Source organism: Rhineura floridana, chromosome 9 (genome assembly GCF_030035675.1).
Source record: "Rhineura floridana isolate rRhiFlo1 chromosome 9, rRhiFlo1.hap2, whole genome shotgun sequence".
Lineage (NCBI taxonomy): Eukaryota > Metazoa > Chordata > Lepidosauria > Squamata > Rhineuridae > Rhineura > Rhineura floridana.
The window spans coordinates 26,361,761-26,389,491 of record NC_084488.1 but is presented as its reverse complement, the minus strand read 5'-3'; the positions used below and the strand labels follow the sequence as shown (position 1 = coordinate 26,389,491).

Genomic DNA, 27,731 nt, shown 5'->3' with positions numbered 1-27,731 from the left:
GATCAGGCAATCCTGGAGTAGCTATAGTGCAAATCAATCCTGGAGCAACCATATCACTCCATTATCAGACTGTGTTCCAAGTTCCCAGAGAAACACAACTGACTTCCTGAAAAAGCTACAATGCATTTACAGTCATCCAGAAAATACCACCTTAGCTATCACAGATGTTATTATTTCAATTTGCATGTCACTTTTACACATAAATGTGCCCAAAATGGGTCACAATACAACAGCAAAAAAAAAAATTAAGGCCCTTGACACCATCAGCCCCAATAAAGACAAACAACAGGACATCTCTGGTGGTGCTAGCATATCATGCTACCAAACTCATTAGCCAGGTTATCCCAGTCCAAAACCAGCTGTACCTAACAAATCAGCCATAGCGAGTGTAGGCACTCATCACCACTGAAGCCACCTGGGCTTCCACTGACAGCTTGCAATTACCCTCAGCCTACATACCTGTTCTTTCAGAAGGAGTGCTTCGCCAGAATAATTCCTGGACCTGTCTTATTTGGGATTCACCTTAAGTTTATTGGCTCTCAGCCTACCACTGCTTCCAGACACCAGTCCGATACTTGCAGAGCTTCTGCCACTTCATACGGAAAGGAAAGACCTGGGTGTCATCCACATATTGATGACACCACTCTCCAAAAGTACAATGCAGTACTTCCTACTCCTATCCCACAGAGCTGCTACAGGAGGTCACCTTGGTCAGCAATACCAAAAGCTACCAAGAGGTCAAGGAGAATAAACTTAGTAGATTCTCTCCACGTCTCTTGAAGAAGGTCATCAGTCAGGGTGAACAGGGAGGTTTCCGTGCATACCTGAGCCTGAAGCCAAATTAAAATGAGTCTAGATAATCTGCTTCATCCGGGAACATCTGCAGGTGCTCAAGTTCCAGTAAGGTATATTTGCAAGTGGACAATAATGATTTAAAACCTCTGGGTGCAGAGGGGGCCTCTTCAGAAGGGGGTAGACCACTGTTTCTCTCAGAGTGGCAGGTATCATTCATGCACACGCTTACCCATAGTAAGGCATTGACTACTCCTTAGACTCATCCAGTTAATCCCTCCCTGATAGATTTCTTTTTGTTATTATTATTGATTTAATATTAAAAAGATTACATAGAAAAGTATCCAATCACAAAAGACAAAGAAAAAAAGTGAAAGAAAAACTTACAAATCATGATTAAGGATTAAAGACACTAAAGCTGTACAATATTATATATTAACAATAAACATAAAATGATAATTATTGAAACAAAAAAATCAAGTAACTGGTTCCCATGTCTATTATTCCAAAACTGAACAAAATTTGTTCACCTATCCCTGAACTCCTCAGTTCTTGTGATGCCATCCCTCCTATATAAATATAGTCAGTTAGTTTATCCACAATTGCAACTTTTAGACATTTACCCAGCTACTCATTTTCAGCAGGAGGTTGAGATTTCACAAGCCAAGAAGGGCAAGGATGGAGAGAACATGTGGTCAGCAAGCTTCCTGTCCCCATTCTCAGGCTGCAACAACTGAAAGTGATTTCACAAATCATAACCAGACGGTGCTCCAAACACCTCCACTGGATCTGCACGAGTTGTGGAGCCTAGTTCAGTAAGGATGCAAAAAGCTTCACAAAGTCATTGCAGAGCTCCTCCAAGGGATTAGTTCCTATCTCCAAATTGGAATTAACCAGTCTGTTCACCATTGAAAGACCTCTGCAGGGCAGTTTGCTGAGGATGCAATGGTGGCAAAAAAGTAACTTTCCTTCACCAGACAATAGACACAATTATGCATTCTCACCTGTGTTCAGTTGTATCTGGACCAAGACTTATGCAACCAGTACTCTAGCCATCATCCAGACCATTTCAATACCCAGAGTTCCTCAGAAACTCAAGGGACCTACTGGGCTTCCTGAGGCTGGAGAGGGCGCTCTGGAGCAATTGTATCCATACCCATACTCATCTCACCATTCCTGTGAGACAAAGACATTGACGGGAGTGCCAGCCATGTAAGCCAGAAAGTCTTCCAGAGCATTCAAAAATCCTTTGGATTCTATAAGTCTCTGGGGGCAGACTATCCTAATCAAATGATCTCCCATCCCCCACAAGGGTAGTTACAGCCAATCCAGGGAGTGATCCATTCATCACAACAGAGTAACGCTCACCCCCTCCACACCTGATTCATTCTATAGCAAACATCAGATCAAGAGTTTTACCTGCAACATGTGTTGGGTCAGTGATGTATTGAGACAGCCCTATGGTTGCCATGGTGGCTATGAAGCCCTGAGCTGACCCAGTCGACGCAGCCCAACATGAAAAAGTCCCCCACAACTACAGTCCTTGGGTTTTCCACTGTTGATTGTTTCTGCCAGCTCACCATAGGGATTAATCCTTCAACATAGCAAGATGCAATAAAGGCAGAAAATTAATTGGTATTTTGTCTGATAATCCATAAATGCCCTCAGAATTCCTTTCCTTCGTTGAGGCTGTGCTGATATAAGGCACAAAAGACTACAATCCTAAACGCATTTTGAGGGAACTGAGGTGTGGTTGCCAAGAGACTTATACTTCAAGCCTAGAAGGATAAACACCCATTACCTATTACACAATGGTCTGAGGACCTCAACACCCTTGCTACATTTGAACGTATTTTTTATAAATGTCAGTTTCATGTGGATACCTATTTGAACATCTGGTCTAATATAGACTTACACATTTAATTTTAGATGGAAGTACTGATGCTGTTGTATTTTCAATGTGAGCTGACAATATGTATAGTGCTTATTTCTCTTTTCTATGTTACATTTGACACTTAAAAATAAATTGTGTTTTCTCCAATTGCTGCTATTGCAAAGAGTCACTGTTCATATTTTGCATACAATTAAGCTCTAATTATCACAGAATGTACTTTTTGCAGTTCATTGCCTTTAATTCTAATTTTTTATGTTTTTCCTTTACATCCACATGTATATTTCCTCTTCTCCCAGGCATTTTAGCATGTGTTTTTAAAAAATTTTTTCAGTGTTTTTAAATTTGTATATTTGTATATATGTTTTTAATGTTTTTAATTGTTGTAAACCGCCCAGAGAGCTATGGGGCGGTATACAAATGTAATAAATAATAATAATAGTAATAATAATATTTACTGCCATCTGAGGATTAAACTTCATGCATCTGATGAAGTGAACTCCCAAAAATCTTATAATGTAATACATTTGTTACTCTTTAAATGCCATTTTTTTTCTAAGCAATATTATTGCTTAGATAAACTCTGAAATTGCCTTTTCCATTGTTATATTTAAGCTTATTTTAAATTACACTTATGCTTCAAATTGATGTTTTAAATGGATCTTTCACATTTTTCAAAACTGTCATAAAGAAATATGTTCCTATACTCTTCAGTGTTAATGTTACTGGTGTTAATTAATAATGCCTTTCAGAATTTTTGCCAAGTTCATACAATGAATAGTTATATGACTCTGAGTTGTAACAATCCTGCATAGCTTTTCCTACACAACTAAGAGATATTTTGGCTTTGAACTTTCAGATTTTCACAAGTTCTAAAAACATAAGACAAGTATTTGTTTTTGTGACCAATTAACACCAGTTAATTGGAATATATATTTCAAATTTTCGGCTATATATCCTCAGGAGCCATGTTTGTAGGAGAATCCATTTGGTTTCATAAGTCGAAAAGGGGGAAGGGCAGAACTAGAAGAGACTTGGCATAAACCACAACTCTCATACATTAGTATAAATTTCTAAACCACAAACTGAGGAAAACAGAATCCACCCTCATTACAGGCTGCTCCTGTTAACACCATTGTCTAAAATGGATCAGTTTGCCATTTCCCAGCTGACCTGTCTATGTGCAAAGAGATGTGAAAAGTTAGAGACAAAAATGGTTCTGCTGAGCAAGGAGGGAGTTTTCTTGTACAGAAAGGAAGGAAATACCTCAGTGGGATTTTATTTTTCTCCCTCTTCATCCAAATATACAAAGAGGCCTTCTGTCTTTAATGCGAATGTCAGCTTTAAATCTTTTAGTTTTGGATTAACTCTAGAAAAGGGAAAAAAATCTGACAGGCTTTCAAATATGATGCAGAAAAACTGTTTCCCCCCTCAATTCATGTTGTTCATTTGTGAAGCCAAAGGCTGGATTGACTGAATGGTAGGCGCCAGTTGTTCATTCTTTCATAGTTAGCATTACAATGGTAAGAATTAACATCCTAAGACCTACATTATCACTTCTGCTGTTTCACCAAGAAACATTTAATACAGAGAGTTTTACAGAAGGATAGCTGCTTGCTCTGTTACCCTAATCTTAAAATCTCATGAAGAACAATTTTAAAAGAAAACTATATTATTTAAATTACATCTAGTTCCAATTGTTGATTCTTATTTTTAATGCAGGAATTAACTTGTTTATCAACTGCTTGTTATAAAACTTTTACCACACACTGTTTGCCTAGGAATAGTGGCTTTAGGAATTGATTATGCCATCTAGCCTGACAAAGGTCATGTTTTACATTATAACATTGTTTATAAGTTAAAATATGTTATTACCTTGTTTGTAGATCCTTTTTTTCTTTTGAAGCTATATACGATTGCTAATACTGTTTTTAGTATTTAAACTTTTTTTAAAAAATTCTGTTTAATTCTTACTTCAGCAATTGTGATATTTAATACATCCTACTTTATGACGCTCCTCCTTGCATGTATGTACATGGTAATGAATGTATACAAACTTGGGGAGGTGGTTAATTGCCAAACAGCCTCCCTCCTGAAAGAATCATCATCTGCTCTTTATATTTAGTGGAACTTACATTTGGGTAGAATAATTAGCATATTATTACTTGTCCCAAGCCCTAGAGACAAGGCAAGCTATAAGTCTAATAAATAAACATTGGTTTAAATCCAAAGGTCTGCTGAATGCATAGAAGATGCTTCCACTCTTGCACAGGGGAGGTCGCTGATTCCCCATACACACATACTTTCCCCCCTCTGCCTTGCAAAGAGTTTCGCATCCCTCTATAGTAGCTTACGGGGGGCTCAGGAGCTACAGCAGGGGGGTAGATTAGCAACTTCCCTCTGCGTTAAGGAGCAGAGCCTTCCATTTGTGCAGGGGAATCTATAGATCCATTCTAATGATTTTGATGTATCATGCACTTTTGCCATTCAGCAGAAGTTTTAAATAGCAGTTTTCTATACACATCTCTTTATTGTTCTCTGGTGTGGCAGTGAAGGTTCAGCAATTTTATATAATTGTCTCAAATCCAGCCAAATTACACGTGACTACATGTACTTGCCTTTTCCCCCTCTCTAGTCAATAGCGTTAGCAGATCTGATCACATACACTTTGGACCCAAGACCCCTTGATTATCAATTTTTTAAAAAAGCATTTGTAAACATCTCCCATGAAATGAGGACATGAGTGCACTTCATTTGCCTTCTTCTGTGGAAATCAAGGAAGGCATTATAAAATTTAAATGAGTAGTTGCCAATCAACCATCAACTGATAGTGCCTTTCTCATCCTCTCGTGTGTATTGCAGGGTGGAGAGAGAGAGAGAATCTAGGAAAAACCATTGCCAAACAGCCTTCTAAGCCCCTAAGGAACACCTACATTCCCTCACTGACACCTTTCACCTAATTCTTTCTCAGTAGGTGATTTTTTCTGTAGGTTACTATTTTTCAGTCATAATACCTAGCTTCATCCTAAACGTTTCATATTTCTCTTCTATAAGTAACACCACGGTTTACATCCATGCAGGCTGCTATGTTGTTCAGTTCTGGTGTTTTCTGGATGGGCTTACTAAGCATTCCAATGACAGCTTTGATATTCGATGTAGTATATAAAATGTAAGTATAATACTCTTAATTTATAGGTTTTAAATAAAATGCATTAATTTGTTAGTTACTTAAGGTTTTATTTAGAATGGAATCCTATACATGTCTACTTGGAAGCACATCCTATTGAATTCAGTGGGACTTAGTCTCAAATAAAAGAGTATAGGATTGTAGCCTGACAGCTCAATTCAGTACATCCCTACTCAAAAGTAAGGCCCATTAACATCAATGGGGTTTATTCCCATTTAAGTGGCTATAGGATTGCAGCATTTATCTATTATGATCTGCCTTTATAGATATTAAAATGTTAATGCAAATTTATGGTGGTGTTAACTCTTTAAAAAGAATTGTTTTTAATATAAAATATAATCTGATAAATAGTTAATATAAATTGTTAAAACAAAAGAAAAATCTCACATATTTCTTTAGGGGGTCTAAAGTATACATCTAGTAACTGAGTGCTCATTTTTATAATCTTTCCCAGTTCTCTAATGGTTAATCATGAAAATTTATAATTATATTCTGTTTAAGCTACTAAAGTGTAACATGTATGCTCATTTTAAGTAGCATTACTTTTGATTTAAATCAGTGTACAAAATAGATTTTTTTTACCAAATATTTTTGTTGTAGTTTCTCACAAATTAAGGAGGAGTTTCAGTATGAATTATCCAAAAGCATTTTTCATTGCAGAGTGAAGAGAGCCGCATTTAAAACATTGGTAGATGAAGTTCAGGAGTTAGAAGCAAAATCTCAAGATCCAGGAGCTGTTGTTCATGGGAAAAGGTACTATATTACCTGTAAATAATCCACACCACTGAACAAGTAGATCCCTATTTGAATGTTGATAGGAAGCACTGAGGTATCCTGCTGTCTCTGACATGATCTCAGTGTTTTAGCAGTGGAACTAAAGATTGTTCAGAAAAGTCTTTTCCACTATATTAATTTTGCTCCTGAACTGAATCGCATGCGGTTGTAGTTAAGTTATCCATTATTCGATTAAATCAAGTTCCTCTAGCACTAATGTTGAAACCCTCTTCTAGTTTACATTGATTTAATTTAGAATGGCCAGCATCAAAATAACTACAAAACCAGTTCTACATGGACAGGGACATTTTGCACTTGTGTTTCTCAGAGAGCAACCCTTCCTATGACATAGGACAAACCATGTGTGGCAGGTGCGAGATGTGTCCCCACATCAGCAACAGGAATAAAACAGCCAACAGTGGTTTATGGGTGAAAAAAGACCACAGCTTTATTTATTAGAGTAAGTACGTGGGGTTGGCATGGCAGTAAAGCAAGAATCTGCTTCCATTTCAGCAGCCTCTGCTGAGGGAATGTTGAGTCAGCCCAACAAGCAGTTGAGGATTACCCTTGGGAGTTGGTCAGCATTATACCCAAGCAAGGCACAAGCCAATGCACCTGTGATCCCTCCGGCCAACCAGTGGTGGGTGGTTGTGAGATGGATGAAGAGCAGCCCTTCCCATGCTAGGGGCATGGCCTGCACATACCCCACTAGACCTCTCATGCAGGTCCTCCTTTATGTTTGATCCTGCCCAATGCCATTTCCGCTTTAAGTTGTGACAAAAGCATATGAATGCCTAACATATTGCAGAGTAATCACTGAGGGATAGGTGAAAAACTACTCCGCTGAGAGCCAATTGATTGAGAGGGGGGAAATCCTTTCCAGCCCCATCAACCAGCAACCCTGTTAGGAAGAGCTCAGTGATGCACTAAAACAGAGGGAGGGCAGGTGGGAAAGCCAGCTCACAAAGAAAGAGGCCAGCAACAGGCAGGCTGATGCCTTTTATAGGCCTGTGCCTGTCCCTGTTCTCTTGGAGAATTGTGGCCCCATGAGAGAGGGAGTACAAGAGGGAGGATGAATCTTCCAACCTGTTGCTGCCTTAGACCGTCTGCTACCTCACAACAGCACCCTGCACTAAGGGCATGAAGCTACATTTTTGAAACTGAAGATGCTTTCTCTAAACAGTGACAGCCTGCTTGTTTGAAAGATGGACCCTAAACTGAACATCTTTTCAGATAAATTAGTATAATTACAGTAAGTTATATAGCCTAATCATATATTATTTGGCCTAATTATATATTTTGCCTTTTCATCAACCTATAATAGATATTCATAGTAAAACAGCAGTGAAGAAAGAACATTAAGGAAGAGGATTTCTGTCCTGGCTGGTCCTAACCACCACTTGCTAGAGTGAATTCCTGCTTTATTTTTTGTTTTTTTGTTCAAGACAACATGAACCTATGAGTTGTGAAGAGAAAATGAGGAGCTTTTCTCTTTAGAAACCCTAGATGTAGTCCCAGATCAGAATTGGCTATAACTTACAAGTTTTTAAAGAGAAAACGTGTTTAATTCCATACTTGCATGCCCTGTTCATATTTGACAGGATGTGTGTTTTGTGTTTGGGTATGTGTACCTATAAAAACAAAGGGTTATATTTAATGAAGTCGTCCTATTAGAACAATGACTTCTGTGCAAGGATGGGACTGTTTGCAAGTAGAAGTCCTTCTGCTAATGGAACAACTTTGTTGGATAGAACCTCTCGTAAGAAAAGTTCCCCTGAAATCAGTAAAGATGCTTACAAATAAAACTGCTTGGGATGGGGTGATGGGTAATCGTGAAGAAGCATCCCTAGCTCCTTTCTATTATTTTCATAATGTGACTCTAAAAGAAATCTTATCAATATACAGACTGACTCTGACATATTTCTTGCCAAATGTTTCTGAATCTACATATAAACAATAGACAAAGAATTAAATTAACTAAAATAATATTTTAGAAAATGTACCATCCTGTATTAGAGATCCTGGGGGGATCCCGGAAATTACAGGCTGTTTAGCTTAACATCTGTCCTGGGAAAACTGGTAGAAAGTATTGTTAAAGATAAAATAGCCAAGCATATAGAAGAGTGAGCCTTGCTGAAGCAGAACCAGCATGGCTTCTGCAAGGGAAAGTCCTGTCTCACTAACCTATTTAGAGTTCTTTGAGAGTGTCAACAAGCATCATGGTAAAGGTGATCCAGTGGACATAGTGTACGTGGACTTTCAAAAAGCTTTTGCAAGGTACCTCACCAAATACTCCTGAGTAAACTTAGCATTTATGGAATAAGAGAAGTCCTCTTGTGGATCAGGAAGTGGCTAGGAAACAGAAAGCAGAGTAGAAATAAGAGGACAGTTCTCCCAGTGTAGTGATGTAGAAAGTGGAGTCCCCCAAGGATCGGTATTGGCACCTGTGCTTTTTAACTTGTTCATAAATGATCTAGCACTAGGCAGGAGCAGTGAGGTGGCCAGGTTTGATGATGATACTAAATTGTTCAGGGTAGTTAAAACAAATAGGGATTGCAAAGAGCTCCAAAATGACCTCTCCAAACTGAGTAAATGGGCAGTAAAATGGCAAATTCAATTCAATGTAAAAAAAAAAGTGTAAAGTTATGCATTTGCAAGCAAAAAATCTTAAGCTTATGAATATGTCAACCCAGTGTGCGGTGGCTGTGAAAAAGGCAGATTCCATGCTAGGGATAATTAGGAAAGGTATTGAAAATAAAACTGCCAATATCATAATGCCATTATACAAATATATGCTGCGCTTGCATTTGGAATACCGTGTGTAGTTATGGTTGCCTCACTTCAAAAAGTATACTGTAAAGCTGGAAAAGGTTCAGCAAATAGCAACTAAAATGATCAAAGGGAAGGAACAACTCCTCTATGAGGAAAGGTTGCAGCATTTAAAGCTTTTTAGCTTAGGGGAAAGGCAAGTCAGAGGTGACATGACAGAAGTTTATAAAATTATGCATGGTATAGAGAAAGTGGATAGAGAAAAGTTTTTCTCTATCATAACACTAGAACTTGTGGAAATCAAACGAAGCTGAATGCTGGAAAATTCAATACAGACAAAAGAAAGTACCTCTTCACACAGTGCATAGTTAAACTATGGAATTCATTTCCACAAGAGGTAGTGATGGCCACCAACTTGGATGGCTTTAAAAGAGGAGTAGACAAATTCATGGAGGATAAGGCTATAAGTGGCTACTAGCCATGTTCTCCCTCTATAGTCAGAGGCAGTATGCTTCCAAATACCAGTTGCTGGAAACCACAGGAGAGTGCTCTTGCACTCATGTCCTGCTTACAGGTTTCCTATGGGCAACTGGTTGGCCTCTGTGACAACAGGATACTGAACCAGATGGACCATTGACCTGATCCAACAGGCTCTTCTTATATGCCTCCTTAGAACTTTCCTTTCTTATTCCCAGTTATCCTTTAAAGTTATTTATTTTTAAAAAATGGATAGGGTACTTAGTAGAATCAAACCCTCTCAAGGTAGCTTCCAACGTAAAATTCATAATAAATAATCAATTTAAACCAAAAGACACTGAATTCCTCCCCTTGGGGTCCCAGGTGATTTCAGAATGCCAGGTTAACTTTTGTCAGCAAAGACAAAGTAGATGAAAATGTAGAGCTGAGTTTTATCTGCATACTTATAACACTTCAGCACAAATCTCCGGATGACTTACCCCAATGGTTTCACATGGAGGTTAAATAGCATGGAAGATAAAACAGAGCCTTGAGGCATGCCATAAGCCAAAGGGCCAAAGTTGGAACAGAAATCCACCACCACCACCTTCTGAGACCAGCCATTCAGGAAGGACTAGGGCCACCATAGCACCATGCCACTAAGCCAGAATTCATGCCATGGTCATGCACTACGTTCTGCTACGAAGGCCCTCCTCCGGGTTCCAACTCACAGGGAGGCCCGGAGGGTGATGACAAGATCTAGGGCCTTCTCAGTGGTGGCCCCCGAACTATGGAACAGTCTCCCTGAGGAAGTACGCCTGGCGCCGACTCTGCTCTCCTTCCGGCGCCAGGTTAAAACCTTCCTATTCTCTGAAGCATTTTAAGTTACACTGATTTAATTTTAAAAATGTTTATTGTGTTGGATTGTTGCTTGTATTTTAGTATTGTTTTGTTATTTATTGTATTTTTATGCTGTTTTATGTTCACCGCCCAGAGAGCTATTGCTAGTCGGGCGGTATATAAATTTAATAAATAATAATAATAATAATAATAATATCGAAAGACTCTGAACGGTGTGGGAGAACCAACAAAGTTGTACTCATTCCCATCTGTTTGTTTATTCATTATTCATTATTTTACATAGTTTATATACCACTTGATTGTAAATAGAACTTCTATTAAGTAAAAGTAGTTTACAAAAATAAAAGACATTAAAATTGTCAATAAAAGACAAAGTTAAACACAGGTATTTTAAAAAATCAAAATATTATTAAGATCAACAATTATACTAAAAACAGATTAAAACACATGTAAACTTCTACATGTCTAGATAGGCTTGCCTGAACAAAAATGCTTTTTGCATGCACTGAAAAGGGTATTGTCAAGCTGCCTGCCTGCCAGGGTGGCCTAAACTGCTTCCATCCCAAACCCAAGCCTGAAACCAGATTGGAGTGGAACTAAATATTCTGCATCATTCAATACTACCTGGAACTGAGAAGCCACCATTTGGTTCAGCATAATGATAGGTTTGAAACTAGGCAATAGTTATTCCAAACCACTGGATCTAAACTTGATTTCTTTAGTAAAAGCCTCACAGCTGCCTCGTTTATGGCACTATATTTTTTATTACCTCCGATATAAAAAAAACCCTTGCCATACTAGATCTACTTCATAGATCATCTGATCACAAAAAGACCTTACTTGCCGATTTCACAGAGCTTGTAGAGGTTTAGACATTGCTTTGCTAATGCAGATTTGTCTACAGTTGTTCTCTATTCAAATTGCCACTTCAACAAATTATAGAGAAGGAAAGGATAAAGCCATCTCTTAAACCTTTCCATGCATTCAGAAGAACATGTAAGGATTTAATGTTGGGAGGAGTAATGGGCATTCACATGCCAGTTCCGCTCCCAACATTCCCATGCACGTGCCTGCTCCATCATCAGTGGTGGAAGGGCACACACACACACCCAAGCATACACCCCCTTCCAGATTTAGCCCTCATACGTTCTTTTGAATAGGGTTTTAATATAGCAGTTATAAACACTTGTTTCTGTTATCTCTGCATGCCCAGTGAATAAAGGGCATGCAGTTTAAATATTTCAAATATAATATTAACAAGGATTTAATTGCACAGTTGTGGCTTCAATTAGAAATTAAGGGACATCCCATTATAGAAGTTGTGTAAATACATATGAAAAACTTGTGTTGTGCCTCAGTCTGATTTCAAAGTTAATCCTACAACATTGTTTTGAATCGCAATCTGATTTACATCTTTCTAAATACAATACATGTTGTTTTCTTTAAGTTGCAGATGTTCTTTCCTAATTGTGAGACTTTGGAGTCGTAAATATCATTGTAGAGATCCCATTCAAAAAGCAGTGGTTACTGGCATGTCTGGTGGTTTTCCACAGGTAGCCTGCCATCAGATTGGGTAGTACTGCCATCTAGCATCCGAAGGCAAGAATGCACTAGAGTTAAAACCTGGGGCTCGAGCCCCTCCCACTCCAGTCTTCATTCTTGCCTCCGTCCGAGGCAGATCGGAATTTAGACAGAGCGTAGCTAAGTCTTTATTTTCAACTCTTCTCCTTATCGCTTTACCTCTTTATTTCTTCGGGGTTTCCCCTGAGGCTCCACCAGCAGCAGCTGCTGCTTTCCTGTTTAGCGGGGGCTCCGCGGCTGCGGTCCCCCCCTCCCTTTTTTCCGTTTGTTATTCAGCCTTCTGAGGCTCCAGCAGCAGCGGCTGCTGCTTTCCTGTTTAGCGGGGGCTCCGTGGCTGCGGTCCCCTCCCTCATTTTTTCCATTTGTAATTCAGTCTTCTGAGGTTCCAACAGCAGCGGTTGCTGTTTTATCATTTAGCGGGGGCTCCGCGGCTGCGGTCTCCCCCCTCCTTATTTCCGTCTGTAATTTAGCCTCTACATAGGGAAGCTTGCGGCGGTAGCTCCCTCGTAGCCCGTTTCCTCCCTCAGGGATTACTGAAGCCTCTTGTGGCGCTCCCGTTTTCCCGCCAACCCCGATATTGCGGCTGCCATTGTTAATTATTTATTCAATTCTTTTACAGAGGCCCCTCAGCCCAGCTGTTCATTCAGCCCGGCTTGGGCTTAATTAGGCTTACTGATATCGCCTCTCTCGCCTGTTTTTTGGCACCCTCTGGTGGCATATCCTTCCAGCTGGCTCCCGGCCGTTTTCAAACCCTTCTAGGGCCTTAGTGAGAGGCTCCGATATCGCGGCCGCCATTTTGTTTCGTTTTTTGCTGCTTTTTTCTTTTCTAATACTTTTCTCACTTGTGGGACTTGTGTAGTCTCCTGTTAACAAACATATACTCACCTAATATATTCACCTAATCAGTATTTCCCTCAGACACATCAAGTAGCCCTGTTGTGGGACTTGTGTAGTCTCCTGTTAACAAACTTATATTCACCTAATCAGTATTTCCTTCAGATACATCAAGTAGCCCTGTTATACCACACCTTCCCCATTGTGTGTGTGTATATTTGTAGGTGCACCTCCAGTAGCCCTGTTATACCACACCTTCCCCATTGTGTGTGTGTATATTTGTAGGTGCACCTCCAGTAGCCCCGTTATACCACACCTTCCCCATTGTGTGTGTGTATATTTGTAGGTGCACATCCAATTGACTTATGCTCCACCTTCGGCGGCGCATTATTAGTCTGTGCACCTTGGCGGTACCGCACCTTCCCCATTGAGTGCGTGTATCTAGCCCTGGCCACACTGCGATTGTTAAATAAGGCTTATCTTTTCTGGCAGTGTAACTAGCGGTCTCGCACCTTCCCCATTGTGTGCGTGTACTTAGCTCATGGCCAAGTTGGCAGTGTAACTAGCGGTCTCACACCTTCCCCATTGTGTGTGTGGACTTTGCTCGTGGCCAAAGTGGCAGCGTAACTAGCGGTCTCGCACCTTACCCATTGTGTGCGTGTACTTAGCTTGGCGCCAACCTTACCCGAGTCATTATTTTCCTCGTGCTGGGCGTACTTACTCCTGTCATACTGTCTCTAGTCTGTCCTATACTATTTCTACCTTAGCTCTGTTACCGCTCCTTCCCCATTGTGGGCATTCATTCAGAGATTGACATGGCGGATTTGAACCCTGAGGTGACAATATCCTCTGAAGCAGGCCATCCATCACCACGCCAGCCAGCTAAACATAAACACGCCAAGGCAAAAGCAAAGACTAAACACCTGTCTAGTCGCCGGGCGCCCAAGAAGGCACGCTACGTATCACCCTCGCTTCCAGAGAAACCTCGCCATGCAGCCGTTCCTGCACTTTTCCAGTCTCCTTCTGAGTCATCAGAGGAAGAGTTTGAAGGATTCCCCAGTCAAGCTCCTCAAACTCCGCCTGGGCAGCCTCAAATTCCTCTTCAGGAACAGGCACTACCGTCTTCCACTCTCCCAGGGATACAGTTGACCCCTGTCTTCCTGCAACAACTACGAGAGCTGCTGGGGTGCCTATCCCAATCCCAGCCTTCTCTACATTTGTCTTCTCAGCCCGGAACCTCGCGACAGCCCAGCTCTGCGAGACACCCTGGTGACAATACTGATGCTCCGCTACCCTCTCCTAACCCATATGAGGTGGTCAGGGGTAGACTGGACGTAGAGCAATCTCAGACTGATGAGTACATGAACGTTTTTCAGACTGACCTGGATGAATGGAGTGGGGAATCTGACCAGGAGGAGGAGATCTCCTATCGCCTATTTGACCCAGCAGATTTCTCTCATATGTCACGTAGAGTCATGGACACTCTTGGCATTCAACCAGAACTTGTACAACCGGTTGTCCCTCCTGTCAAGGGTGCCAGAGTTCTCAAGTCCCCCAGATCAGTGCAGCACTTCATTCCCGTACCAGACCCCATTAAAAAACTGACTAGAGAAGAATGGGCCCGTCCCCTTCGTCCACGTCGTTCCTCATCCTTAGCCAACAAGCTCTATACCCTTGACCCGGAATTCATGTCCTTTCTGAACGTCCCGGGGGTGGACCAACCTATTTCCAATCTTGTATCCTGGTCTCTCCTCCCAAAGGAAGGCGAATCACTGTTCAAGGACCCCTATGAGAGGAGGCTTGACTTTGTCTTCCGTAAGATCCATGAAGCTTCCGCTCACTCCATCCGGGCCTCTTCTACTGCCTCTATCTTCTCACGGGCTTCCATGATGTGGTTAGAGGATCTCCTTGACGACCCCAACCCGGATCCCGCCAAACTAAGGAAATGTATCCTCAAGATACACAAGGCTGCTGCCTTTGTGGCCGATGCCACATTAGACGCTTCCCATCACGGTGCACGCGCCCTTGCGGCCGAAATTGTAGCTCGTCGTACCCTATGGCTCCAACATTGGGATGCCGATTCGACTGCCAGAACCAACTTATCCTTAGCTCCATACTCGGGATCTATGCTCTTCGGCGAGGACACACTCAAAGCAGTCCTTGTCAACCCCAAGGACAATCGTAAACCTGCACTAGCTACGGCCAAAAGAGACGACCGCAGACCCGTGCGACGGTTTACTTCTTACCGTTCCAACCCTTTCGGAGAGGACGACCTGGTGGACGAGGACGGGATACCAGGCCTACAAATTTCCGTCCCTCCAAGGCACCCTGGCCCAGACAACGCTCACAATACAGGGGCCAATACCAGAGCAGGCAGGCATATGGCAGAGGAACCCGTCAGCGCAGGCAGTTTTGACTCCATCCCCATTGGAGGCAGACTCTCCTTCTTCTCCAGCATCTGGCTAAACTTGACAAACATCTCCTGGGTCAGACTTCTCTTCACCCAGGGCTACAATATAGAATTTTGGCGGACACCACCGGACAAATTTTGCATCTCCTCCGTCTCCAGGGCACGCAAAAAGGTCATGCAGGACGCCCTACGACATCTACTAGAGATAGCCGCTATAGAGCCTGTTCCTCCATCCGAACGGCTACAAGGCGTGTACTCCATCCTCTTTACGGTTCCCAAGCAAGACTCCTCATGGAGGGCGGTCTTAGACCTCAAGGGCCTCAACCGCTTCGTCAAATACCGCCACTTCAAGATGGAATCTCTGGCGTCTATTGTAGAGGCTCTACAACAAGGGGACTTTATTGCATCCATCGACCTGAAGGACGCTTACTTGCACATCCCAATTTGCCCGGGTCACAGACGGTTCCTGAGATTTGCACTAGGCCACCTCCATTTTCAATACCGGGCCCTTCCATTCGGCCTCTCCTCGGCTCCCCGAGTCTTCACCAAAGTGATGGCCACCATGCTGGCGTATCTCCCCCTCCAGGGGGTCCATATTTATGCTTATCTCGACGATCTCCTCCTCCGAGCAGGCTCCCGGGACTTGGCCAACAGGCAGATCCAGTTCACCCTAGAGGCACTACATTCTCACGGCTGGCTGATCAATGCCGAAAAAAGTCATCTACAACCAACTCAGCGCCTCCAGCACTTAGGAGCAATACTGGACACATCCCTAGCCATGTTCTTTCTGTCCCCAGACCGTATTGCTTCTATCACAGCCATGGCAACCTTACTTCTACATCGCCCCACAGCAGATGTCATGTTTCTGGCCCAGTTTCTCGGGGCAATGATCTCCTCCATCCACATCGTTCCATGGGCTCGACATCATTCCAGACCTTTACAATGGGCTCTCCTACCTTTTCAAGCAGACATTTCCAGGTCCAACCATCGCGTATTTCCGCTGGGCCAATCTCTGAAGCAATCATTCCACTGGTGGGTATCCACAACTTCCCTCACCAAGGGGACACCGTTTCGGGACCCAACCAGAGTCCTAATCACCACGGATGCCAGTCTGTCCGGCTGGGGAGCCCATTGCAACTCCACCTTTGTCCAAGGCGTGTGGTCAACCCAGGACCTAAGTCACAACATCAACTGGCTGGAGCTCAGAGCTGCTCATCTGGCTCTGAGACACTTCCAGCCACTATTCGCTCTACAACATGTCCTCATTCGGACAGACAATGTTTGCGTGAAATCTCACATCAACAGACGGGGGCACAAGGTCCAGGGCTCTGCAGGAGGAAACGACACGAATCTTCGACTGGGCCGAGTTCCACCTCCTGTCATTACGAGCAGAACACCTCAGCGGAACTCTAAACGTTATGGCCGATTGGCTCAGCAGGCAAAAGGTCCATCCGGGAGAATGGAAGCTTCATCCGGCTGTGTTCTCCCTTCTCCAGCGGCGGTTCGGCCCCCTCTCGCTGGATCTCTTCGCCTCCAGCCACAACTGCCAACTGCCTCGTTACTTCTCAAGGTACCTAGAGCCAACGGCGGAAGCAGTGGATGCTCTGACGACACCATGGCCAGACGGGCTCCTGTATGCCTTCCCGCCTATATCCCTTATAGGCAGGACATTGACAAAACTCTGACTCGAACGGACACGGATTTTACTCATAGCACCTTATTGGCCTCATAGACCCTGGTTCTCGGACCTCCTCTCGATGTCAATGGAGGATCCTTGGACCCTCCCAATCAGGCCAGATCTTCTCTCCCAAGGTCCAGTTTGGCATCCGGACCCGAACTGGCTCAGCCTGACAGCCTGGCTTTTGAGCGGACACAGTTGAATACTGCTGGTCTTTCTCAAGGGGTCATAAACACTATTTTAGCATCAAGGCGACCGTCAACTACTCGAATCTATTAGAGTACTTGGCGTGCTTTTTCCAGCTGGTGCACTTCCAAAGGTTTTTCAGCACCCCAAGCCACTGTACAGCACGTTCTACAGTTCCTATACAGAGGCATGACATTGGGACTCAGACCGAACACACTGCGTAGACAGGCCTCCACCATCTCCTCAATTTTGTCTGTTTCTTCATCGGCAGCACCCCTAGGCACTCACCCGCTCATCAAACGCTTCTTAAGAGGAGCTACCCACCTCTCTCCAGCGGTACGTCACCACTTTCCATCCTGGAACCTCTCCAAAGTTTTGCAGGCATTACAGCGACCTCCATTTGAGCCTCTTGCCTCAGTGCCTCTAAGACTGTTGTCTTTTAAAGTCCTTTTCCTCGTGGCTATCACTTCCGCGAGGCGGATTTCGGAGTTACAGGCCTTGTCATCGGCCCGTCATCTCTGCGTATTCCATAAGGACTCTGTAGTCCTGAGGCTGGATCCATCATTCTGTCCTAAGGTCAACTCAATCTTCCACAGTAGCCAGGACATTGTACTTCCATCCTTTTGTCCAAAGCCGGTCCATCCCCTCGAAAAGGCCTGGCATTCGCTGGATGTTAGGAGAGCGCTCAAAGTTTACCTCTCTCGCACCCAGGACATTCGACAGACAGACGCATTATTTGTATCCTTCCATCCGAGATCTTTGGGAAAAAAGGTGTCCAAATCCACTTTGTCCTGTTGGCTTCGAGCCTGTATTTCTCTTGCATATCAGTCACTTAATTTGCCAGTGCCGTCTAATATCACGGCTCATTCGACCAGGTCTGCTGCCACTACGGCGGCTTTCCTAACTAATGCTCCTCTTACAGACATATGCAGGGCGGCAGTATGGGCTACCCCTAACTCCTTTGTGAAGCATTATAAGATCGATCGCTATGCTTCAGCTGACGCCTCTTTCGGGAGACGTGTCCTGCAACACGTTATTTCTGATTTGTAACTCTCTTAGGAATCCCTCCCTATTAGGGGGCTACGTTGGTACATCCCAATCTGATGGCAGGCTACCTGTGGAAAATGGTCCCTTGGACCCACCTGAAGGGTGATTTTCACAGGTACGCCTGCCATCACGCCCCTCCCTTGTGGGGGATTTCTGGGGAAATTTGTTCAGTATTTTGTATATAGTTCAACCTATATGTTTCGTGCTCTGTCTGATTTTCTTTAGTTAAAACCTATTCTCATGTTGCAAGTTCTATGATATTTGCTATGTATATTTTCTTTGCTGCTGGGGCTTTTGCCCTTTGGTTACTTTCAGATTTACCACTTCAGACTCGTCATCATGAAGACTGGAGTGGGAGGGGCTCGAGCCCCAGGTTTTAACTCTAGTGCATTCTTGCCTTCAGACGCTAGATGGCAGTACTACCCAATCTGATGGCAGGCGTACCTGTGAAAATCACCCTTCAGGTGGGTCCAAGGGACCATTCTCTACATCCATTCTTTTGTCTTATGTCTCCCATAAGTAGAAATTTAAAGAGCCTATCTTGAAGAATTACCCTTGCCAATCAATAGTCTCTAACAGTGCAATCAGAAATAAGCCCCACTAAGTTGCATGAGACTTACTCCAAGGAAAGTGTGAATAGGATTGCAACCCTAGAAAGCAGTGCTATATCCATTTATCTGAGAGTAAGCCCCAGTGGCTTACTTCACAGGATTGTGCTTTTAGTTAACTTGCGAGACCCTGCTTAATAGCCCCAAAGAACACTGAATATAATTTCACAGTGCTGCGTTATTTCAGACATTAGCATATTGACATATTTTTTACTTTTCTTTTTAGCTTAACTGAACGAGCTCAGCTACTGAAAAATGTCTTTAAGAAAAACCATGTCAGCCTGTACCACTCTGAGTCTCTGCAACAAAACTTGCTTCGTAAGTATTTGGGGATTTACAAGAAATAAGTACAAATCCAAAAAACAAAAATAATGGTACAATCATGGAGTTTGGTTCTGCTTTCCTATGTGTTTGGCTTTATGTTTGACTCTGCTAAATTACATTTTATATGCTAAATTGCTTAGCTTTCATTATATGGACCATAACTATTTTTAACATTGCATTATTAACTGTTATTATATTGGTTTTTATTGTGAGTGACTTTGAAGACTTCAAAATGGAAAAATGGGATGCAAACATTTCAAATAAGTAAATAGAATGGGTTTTAGAAGTCTAGTGAGAATAAATTTTGCATGCCTTGCTCACCTTCACGATTTAACCAAATAAAGGAGAGTAGAAAAGTAAGTAAAAAAGGACCGTAACTGAAAGCATATTTGGGAGAGAAGGACATTCCTTGACAGGGATGATTCCTCCTATTGGACATGACAGCCAGAGTCCCTGGATCCTTTTGCCTTCTTTCCAAGAGGAAGAGTTTCCCACCCACTCCCCTCCAACCAACCTTGCCTGTGGTTGATGACAGATGGGGTCCTTTCTTCTGTCAAGAACCTTTCTTATTCCAGAGCCATTTTCATCTCTCTCTTTTTTGTTTTTGTCTTTTTTCTTTTCTTTCTTTCTTTCTTTATTAGATTTATATCCCACCTTTCCTCCCAGTAGGAGCCCAGGGCAGCAAACGAAACACTAAAAACACTCTAAAACGTCATAAAAACAGTCTTTAAAATATATTAAAACAAAACATCTTTAAAAACATTTTTTTAAAGCTTTAAAAACATCTTTTTTTAAAAAAAGGTTTAAAAACATTAAAAAGCAATTCCAACACACAGACTGGGATAAGGTCTCTACTTAGAAGTCTTGTTGAAAGAGGAAGGTCTTCAGTAGGCATTGAAAAGATAACAGAGATGGTGCCTGTTTAATATTTAAGGGGAGGGAGTTCCAAAGGGTAGATGCTACTACATGAAAGGTCCATTCCCTATGTTGTGCGGAACGGACCTCCTGATAAGATGGTATCTGCAGGAGGCCCTCACCTGCAGAGCGCAGTGATTGACTGGGTATATAAGGGATAAGATGGTATTTTAGATATACTGGTCCCAAGCTGTATAGGGCTTTGTACACCAAAACTAGAACCTTGAACTTAGCCTGGTAGCTAATAGCCAGTGCAATTCTTTCAGCAGTGTGGTGACATGCTGGTAATACCCTGCCCCAGTTAGCATTCTCGCTGCCATATTTTGCCCCAGATGCAGTTTCTGGACCAACCTCAAGGGTAGCCCCACATACAGCGAATTACAGTAATCCAGCCTGGAGATTACCAGTGCATGGACAACAGGGGTCAGGCTATCCCGGTCCAGAACTGTCTTACCAGTCGAACGTGGTAAGGCACTCTTAGCCACTGAGGTCACCTGGGCCTCTAGCGACAAAGATGGATCCAGGAACACCCCCAGACCATGGACCTGCTCTTTCAGAGGGAGTACAACCCCATCCAAAGCAGGCAACTGACCAATTATCTGAACTTGGGAACCACCAACCCACAGTGTCTCCGTCTTGCTAGGATTCAGACTCAGTTTATTGGTCCTCATCCAGCTCACCACTGAGTCCAAGCAGTGGTCCAGGGCTTGCACGGCCTCTCCTGATTCGGACGTTGCAGAGAAATAGAGCTGGGTATCGTCAGCATATTGCTGACACCTCACCACAAATCTCCTGATGACTGCTCCCAAGGGCTTCATATAGATGTTAAACAGCATGGGGGACAAGATGGTACCCTACAGCAGTCCACAGAACAACTGCCAGGGGGGTGAAACACAGTTGCCCAATTTCTCCAATACCCATCTCACCAAATTGGCCCAGAAGGATACCATGGCCAATGGTATCAAAGCCGCAGAGAGATCAAGTAAGAATAACAGGGTCACACTGCCCTGTCCTTCTCCTGATAAAGGTCATCCATCAGGACGATCAAGACCAATTCAGTCCCATAACCAGGCCTGAACCCAGACTGGAATGGGTCAAGATGTTTCATCCAAGATGATTTGCAATTGCTGCGCCACAACCCTCTCAATCATCTTCCCTAAGAAAAGGTATTTGCAACTGGGTGATAGTTGTCGCAAACTAATGGGTCCAGGGTGGGCTTTTTCAGGAGCAGTCAGATCACTGCCTCTTTCAGGGTGGCTGGAACCATTCCCTCCTGCAACAATGCATTGACCACACCCTGGATCCACTTGGTCAAATCCCCTTGGCAAGCTTTAATAAGCCAAGAAGGGCGAGGGTCAAGAGGACATGTTGCTGGCTGCATTGTCACAAGCACCTTGTCCACGTCATCAGGCTGCAACAACTGAAACCGTTCCCAAGAAGTTGCAGCAGACGTTGCACTGGACACCTCACTGGAGACTACAGTAGATGTGGATGGGGCATCAAGATTGCTATGGAGACAAGCAACTTTACCCTTAGAATGCCTTGCAAACCATTCACAGTGGGCTTCCAAAGGGTCTAAAACTCCATTTCCTGGAGTTGATGTCAACAGTCCCCTGACAATATGGAAAAGCTCTGCTGGACAGCTACTTCAGGATGCAATGGTGGCAGAGAAGTGGGCCTCCTTCTCTGCCCTCACCCCCACACAGTAGGCATGGTTATGATGTTTTACTCATGCCCCATCAGCCTCATAGCACGTCTTTTGCCACTTGCGCTCTAGCCATCGTCCAGCCTGTTTCATTGCCCTTTGCTCACTGGTGTACCAAGGTGCAAACCAGGCTCCACAAAGCCAGAGAGGGCACTTGGGGGCAACCGTGTCAAGAGCCTGATGCACCTCAGTGTTCCACAGTGTGACAAGGACTTCAACAGGTTCACCTGCTGTATCTACTGGGAACTCCCCCAGCACATTCAGGAATGTGTATTTCATTAGTCTCCAGGGCGGACCATTTTAATCTGTCCACCACCCCTGCAGGGGAGGATCAGAGCCATAAATCTAAACTTCACCAGGAAGTGGTCTGACCATGACAATGGGGTGAAATCTACCACCACCCCATCTCCAGACCACCACTTCCTCTATCTGGAGCAAAAACCAAGTCAAAGGTGTGCCCTGCCCTGTGTGTTGGGCTGGTGATAACTTGAGACAGCCCCATAGTCATCATGGAGGCCATGAAGTCCTGAGCCGGAACACTAGAGGCAGCCTCAGCATGGACATTGAAATCACCCAGGACTATTATTCTGGGCTCCTCCATTACCACAGCCAAGACAGCCTCTGCCAGCTCGGTCAAAGAAGCATCTGAGCAGCAGGGTGGACAGTACACCACCAGCAACCCTAGTTTACTGTCTCCTTGGCCCAACACCAGATGCAGGCTGTCACAGCCAGCTCCAAGACTGAGTGGTTTCCTGGTGACAGAGATGGAAGTTTTGTAGACCACAACAACCCCTCCCCCCATCCCTGCAGCCTGTGCTGGTGTTGCACATAGTATCCAGGTGGGCAAAGCTGGGTCAGATCAACTCCTCCCAGCTCACCCACCCAAGTCTTGGTAATGCACACCAAATTGGCACCTTCATCCATGATCAAATCATGGATGCGTATGGTCTTATTGTGTGCCGATCTGGCATTAAACAACACACACAGGCCAGTGGGCACAGTGAGCAATGAGGAACCTGTCCATGAGAGAAGTGGGAGCGGACTTCCGGGAAGGGTGACTTCGCTTGTGCCTGCTTTTGGGACGGGCTCCCGCCTCAAAAGAAGCTTATTCAGATATAAATCAGTCAGAATTTTTTTTTTTTGACTGATGAAATTTCTCCCGGGCAGGGAGAAACGTAGAGATCAACCTCAAAAGCCTGTTTTTGTTGGGAGGACTGGATTTCATTAATTTATGAGATAAGGTCCAGCCAACAATGCCGGACGGACTTCCGAACAAGCTCTATCTGTTCAAGCGATACGTTTATCTTTTCTTTAAAGAGAGAACGGACTAACAGGCAAGCACCCTTCTTTCTATTATTTTTTTTACTTCGTTTAAATTGTTGCAGCAAAAGGAGATTTGTCAGATTGATCGGCTTTGGACAACTTCTGGGTGAGCTATAACTCTTCTCTGTTATTCACGAAATTAACAGCTTACCTCTGTTTCTGTCGCAAAAAGCTGTCCTGGAAGTGCATTCTAAAGATATAAACAGAAGAGGGATTTCTATTCCTGATTTCTATTCCGAGGAATATTATATTGTCTGGGACTATTCTCTTTTTGGTCTATTTTATTTTGACGAATCTGCTTCTTCACGACGCCACTAACTGTTTTGATGCTGGGAACTAAATTTGTTTTGCATTCTTGAACATAGAGAGATAAGGCAGGTTGCTCTGTTTATACTGTGATGTCATCAAGCCTGGAATATTAACCTAATTGTTGCTGAAATAAGAAGTGGTTCTTCTTTATTTTTGTTTTGCTTTGTTTTCGTGGTTTTAAAAATGGCAATCAAGAAAGTGGCTGAGAATCTGGAAGTAACTATGTTTCAGAAAATAATGGATGAGATTGAGATAACGAAACAAACCCTGCGACAGGGTAGTAAGGAGTTGAAAATTGAACTGAGCAAAATGACGCAGGAGCTTAAAGAAATAGGGGATCCTGTGAGAGAGGAGAATGAGATCAGAGAGGAGAAAAGAAAAAATAAAGGGAAGATACAAGCCCTGGAGATTGGAACAAATGTGGAATTGGAAAAAGATCTGGAGTTTATGGATTTTAGAAATAAAATCTACTGTTTGGAATTTAACGTTATCTCTGAAGAAATTAATGAAGATATTAAAGATAAAGTTATCAATGGCTTGGATAATCTTCTGGACTGGAATGATGTGATGGAGCTTGATATAGAGAAAATCTATGGAATTAACTGCAGCCATGTGACAATGGAAAAACTCTTAAGAGATGAGCCAGTGCATTTTGTAAAAAAGAAGAACACAGATATGACTTTACAACAGTATTTCAGCAACTTATTCAGAATGGATGGCAAGAAAATATTTGGGATAGAGGAAATTCCCATCAGACTCTTATTATATGACTATGGCTACAACAGCAAGATTATTATGGAATACTGATAATGGAAGATTGGACACTGAAATTACTGGACTTAACAGGACTATTGAAGATGGAAGATGGAACTAATAGGGATAATGGAATAATGGCTATTGAAATTATTGGACCTAACAGATTCTGATGAGATGGATTAATCGAAATGTTTATTTGGACTATGGTTATGACAATAAGATTATTATAATTATTAACGAGATGGATTAATTGACATGTTTATTTGGAGAAAAATTGATAGATATATTTCTTAAAGAATTGAAACCTCTCTTTGACTTTTTGTGGAAAGAATAAAGTAATGTTTATGAGATTTGATGATTAATTAAGATAACTACTGGAGGAAAGTGATTTTATAATATGATTTAAGAGACAGGATTGTTATATATTGTAGACCTATAACTGATTTGATATGTGACAAATTGGAAGTCAACATTTTATTTTTTTTTGTTTAATCATTTTTGTTTTGTTTTGTTTTTTGTCTTTGAATGTTTTATGATTTTGTTTTTCTATGTTTTATGAAAATTTGAATAAAAATTATTGTAAAAAAAAAAGAGAGAAGTGGGAGCGAGGAACAAGGCGTAGATAGCCTTGCTTTCGACTGCTATGGAGCTCACCACCTCCCCATGGCTATACCTTTCTCTATCCGTGATCACTGAAATTGGGGTGGCATCACCCATGTTCCTCCTTACTAAGACTCCTCCTAAACACCTGATATGGGCACAACAAGAGCCCACCAACAAAACCTACCTGAAACAGTTATCCCAGTAGGCATCTGAGAGAATTGGGTACAGTCAGACCCACTCAATATCTTTCACACAGGACACATCTACTCCCCCTGTCTCATACCCAGGTAGGGCCAGCCTTCTGCCAGTTACAGACTCTCACTCTGAAGGCATCTGGTGACTTTCTCCTATCGTTCAGTTCACTGCACAGGCTCTCACCCTGCACAGGAACTAGACATGCGCCATATGCCCTCCCCACTACCAATCTCCTTGGTTTTTTTAAAATAGAAGGGGGTAGTGCCCCCGCCCTCAGGACTCTCCTTTGGTGTTGCCCTTTCTGTGGTGACCCCTCCAGCGGCACACCTGCTTCTAGCTTCCTCTCTACAGTTTAGTGTCTGTTCCCTTTCTCTGTGGTGTGTCTGCATTTTTTAGGTAAAATCAGTTAAAAGCCAAATAAAAAAGAAAATGTCATACAATACAATGCAATCAAATCCATCACTTACTGTAGCCCTCTCTAGGCATTCGACCAAATGCAAGAAGTCATAAATGTGTAGGGGGGTATGCCTGCTGGTCCTGTTCCCAACATCCCCGTGCACAGCTCACTCCTTCCCTGCCATTTCTAGGAAGGTCTGAAGGGGGCTTCTAGGCTGGGCTGAACATGCTTAGAAGCGTCCCTGCAATCAGGAACCCTTGTAATACCAGGTTATGATCCCTTCTTCTAATATGTATCATTCTGTGTACACTCTGAATATTTATTATTTGAATAACAGATCTTTATCTGCTTTCATTCCTGCTTCTCTGTAAAATATAAGGGCTGCTCTCAGCAAAAATGTTTCTTTAAATTGAGTGATTCTTTTGAAATATTTAAGTAAAACTAGGACAGTAGTCAGTGTTTCTCATTCCAGATTGGCTTTATAATTGCAGATGGTTATGCCTTCTCTCAAGATGAAAATGGGATTGTTTCACAGTCTGAAGTAATACGAGCCTACGATACTACAAAGCAAAGACCTGACGAGTGGTGAAGGAGAACAATGTCACTGAGCTCTCATATTTGCCATAGTATGGCAAACTAATATATATTTTCTGGGTCTGCTAACAAGGTCCAGTAACAGAAATTAGAAGATGTGTGTTGTTAATCTTATTCCTTGAAGTTTGAGTTCACATACTGAGTAGACATAAGCACTGTGCAACTATACTGTAATACACCATCTCTAAAATTTTTAACAAGTGTTACTTGGATTTTGTAAGCAGAGATTGAAATTTTCCTTCAGTCTTTGCAGACTACTTACTTACACTGAAGCTGAATACGTACCGTTCCTATATATAGAGAGGGAACATACTGAACAGTCAGATTATACATTATAGCATACATTGACAACCATAGCGTTTGCAAAGGTTTGCAAATGGGGAATAATTTAAAGTAACTAGCCTTTGATTTCAACAAGTGCTAAAATCAATTTTTAGATATGTGATGAAGTAAGATTTCAAAGCAAGACATTTATAGTTAAATGTGTCAAACTAGCCTAAAAAGTTTGCCAAAGAATTTCCATATTTTCATTTTAGTAATCATTAGTAGAAAAATGTTAAAGGATAGCAATGTCAAGTGTGATATCAGAATTGCATGCTTGATACTCTGTACTTGAAAAGTTTTACAATAATGTGAATTTGATACTGTTTGCTTTGTATTGCATTTATTTTTTAAATCTGTGATCATTTTCACCTTTGGCCTTATACAAGCCTTTCTCTTATTCATGTTCATTTAATGGAAATGTATCCATTTAACACAGCAGCCATTTTCTATGTAAGGGGCATTTGTCTTTGAATTATAGATAAATACTGGTCTGCCTTATATCCCTTCCTTATGCCTAAGGACCTGATCCAGGGATACCTGTGCTCAAAAACGGGCTGTTTGCAAAGATGTTCCCCTGATACCACACCCAAACATATGACCATCACTTTCATTTTAATGGCACTTATTACCTATAAGGGGCAGAAAGAAAAAGGTGGTGCCTTGATTTCTGTTTTCATTCCCACAAACAGATATAAACACTGTCAGAGATGAAAAAGCCAGCCATGTTGTTTATTGTCCACACATAGTGCAGGAGCATTATGCATGCATACCACATGAGGTTTTCCCCCCCCCCAAGCAACACCCTTTTGGCATTTATAGGACCCAAACCAAAATTTTGTTTCATGCACAGAAACTGGTTTCCACCCACAGTTTGCTCTTACTGGATTGGAGCACAAGTGTACTTTAAAATGCTGATTTTAATTTACACTTAGTCATTAGAGCATTTTATGTGCAACTTGCTACAAAAAGTAATTACTTTAGTGCTTTTCACAATATGAGAAACAGGAGTCATTAGCATAGTACTCTTTTCTGTTTGCACTATACAACAAGTATTTATTCTTACTGTCAAATATATGTGTAGATTCCCAGATATGATTTAAATTAGACTATGTTGAAGTTTGAGCATTTTAACCAATAAATTATTTTCTGTGTTATTTAGATGTACATCTAAAGGTGTAAGACGTAAAGTACTAATGCACAAGGAAAGTAAAC

General features: G+C 42.3%; 2 protein-coding genes across 5 annotated transcripts in view; one reads left to right on the top strand and one right to left on the bottom strand.

Moving 5' to 3' along the window:
* Positions 1-27,010, top strand: part of ATP8A1 (ATPase phospholipid transporting 8A1) — a 191,980-nt gene extending 164,970 nt beyond the window's left edge. For all 4 annotated transcript variants that reach the window (XM_061584305.1, XM_061584306.1, XM_061584304.1 and 1 more), the window contains 4 exons: positions 5,764-5,852; positions 6,531-6,623; positions 19,301-19,392; positions 26,093-27,010. In XM_061584305.1, the coding sequence (XP_061440289.1) occupies positions 5,764-5,852; positions 6,531-6,623; positions 19,301-19,392; positions 26,093-26,190 (372 nt within the window). In that variant the 3' untranslated portion in view covers positions 26,191-27,010. The remainder of the gene's footprint in view (positions 1-5,763; positions 5,853-6,530; positions 6,624-19,300; positions 19,393-26,092) is intronic.
* The window catches only part of SHISA3 (shisa family member 3), a 51,569-nt gene that overhangs the window by 3,417 nt on the left and 20,421 nt on the right, over positions 1-27,731 (bottom strand). The window lies entirely within an intron of this gene.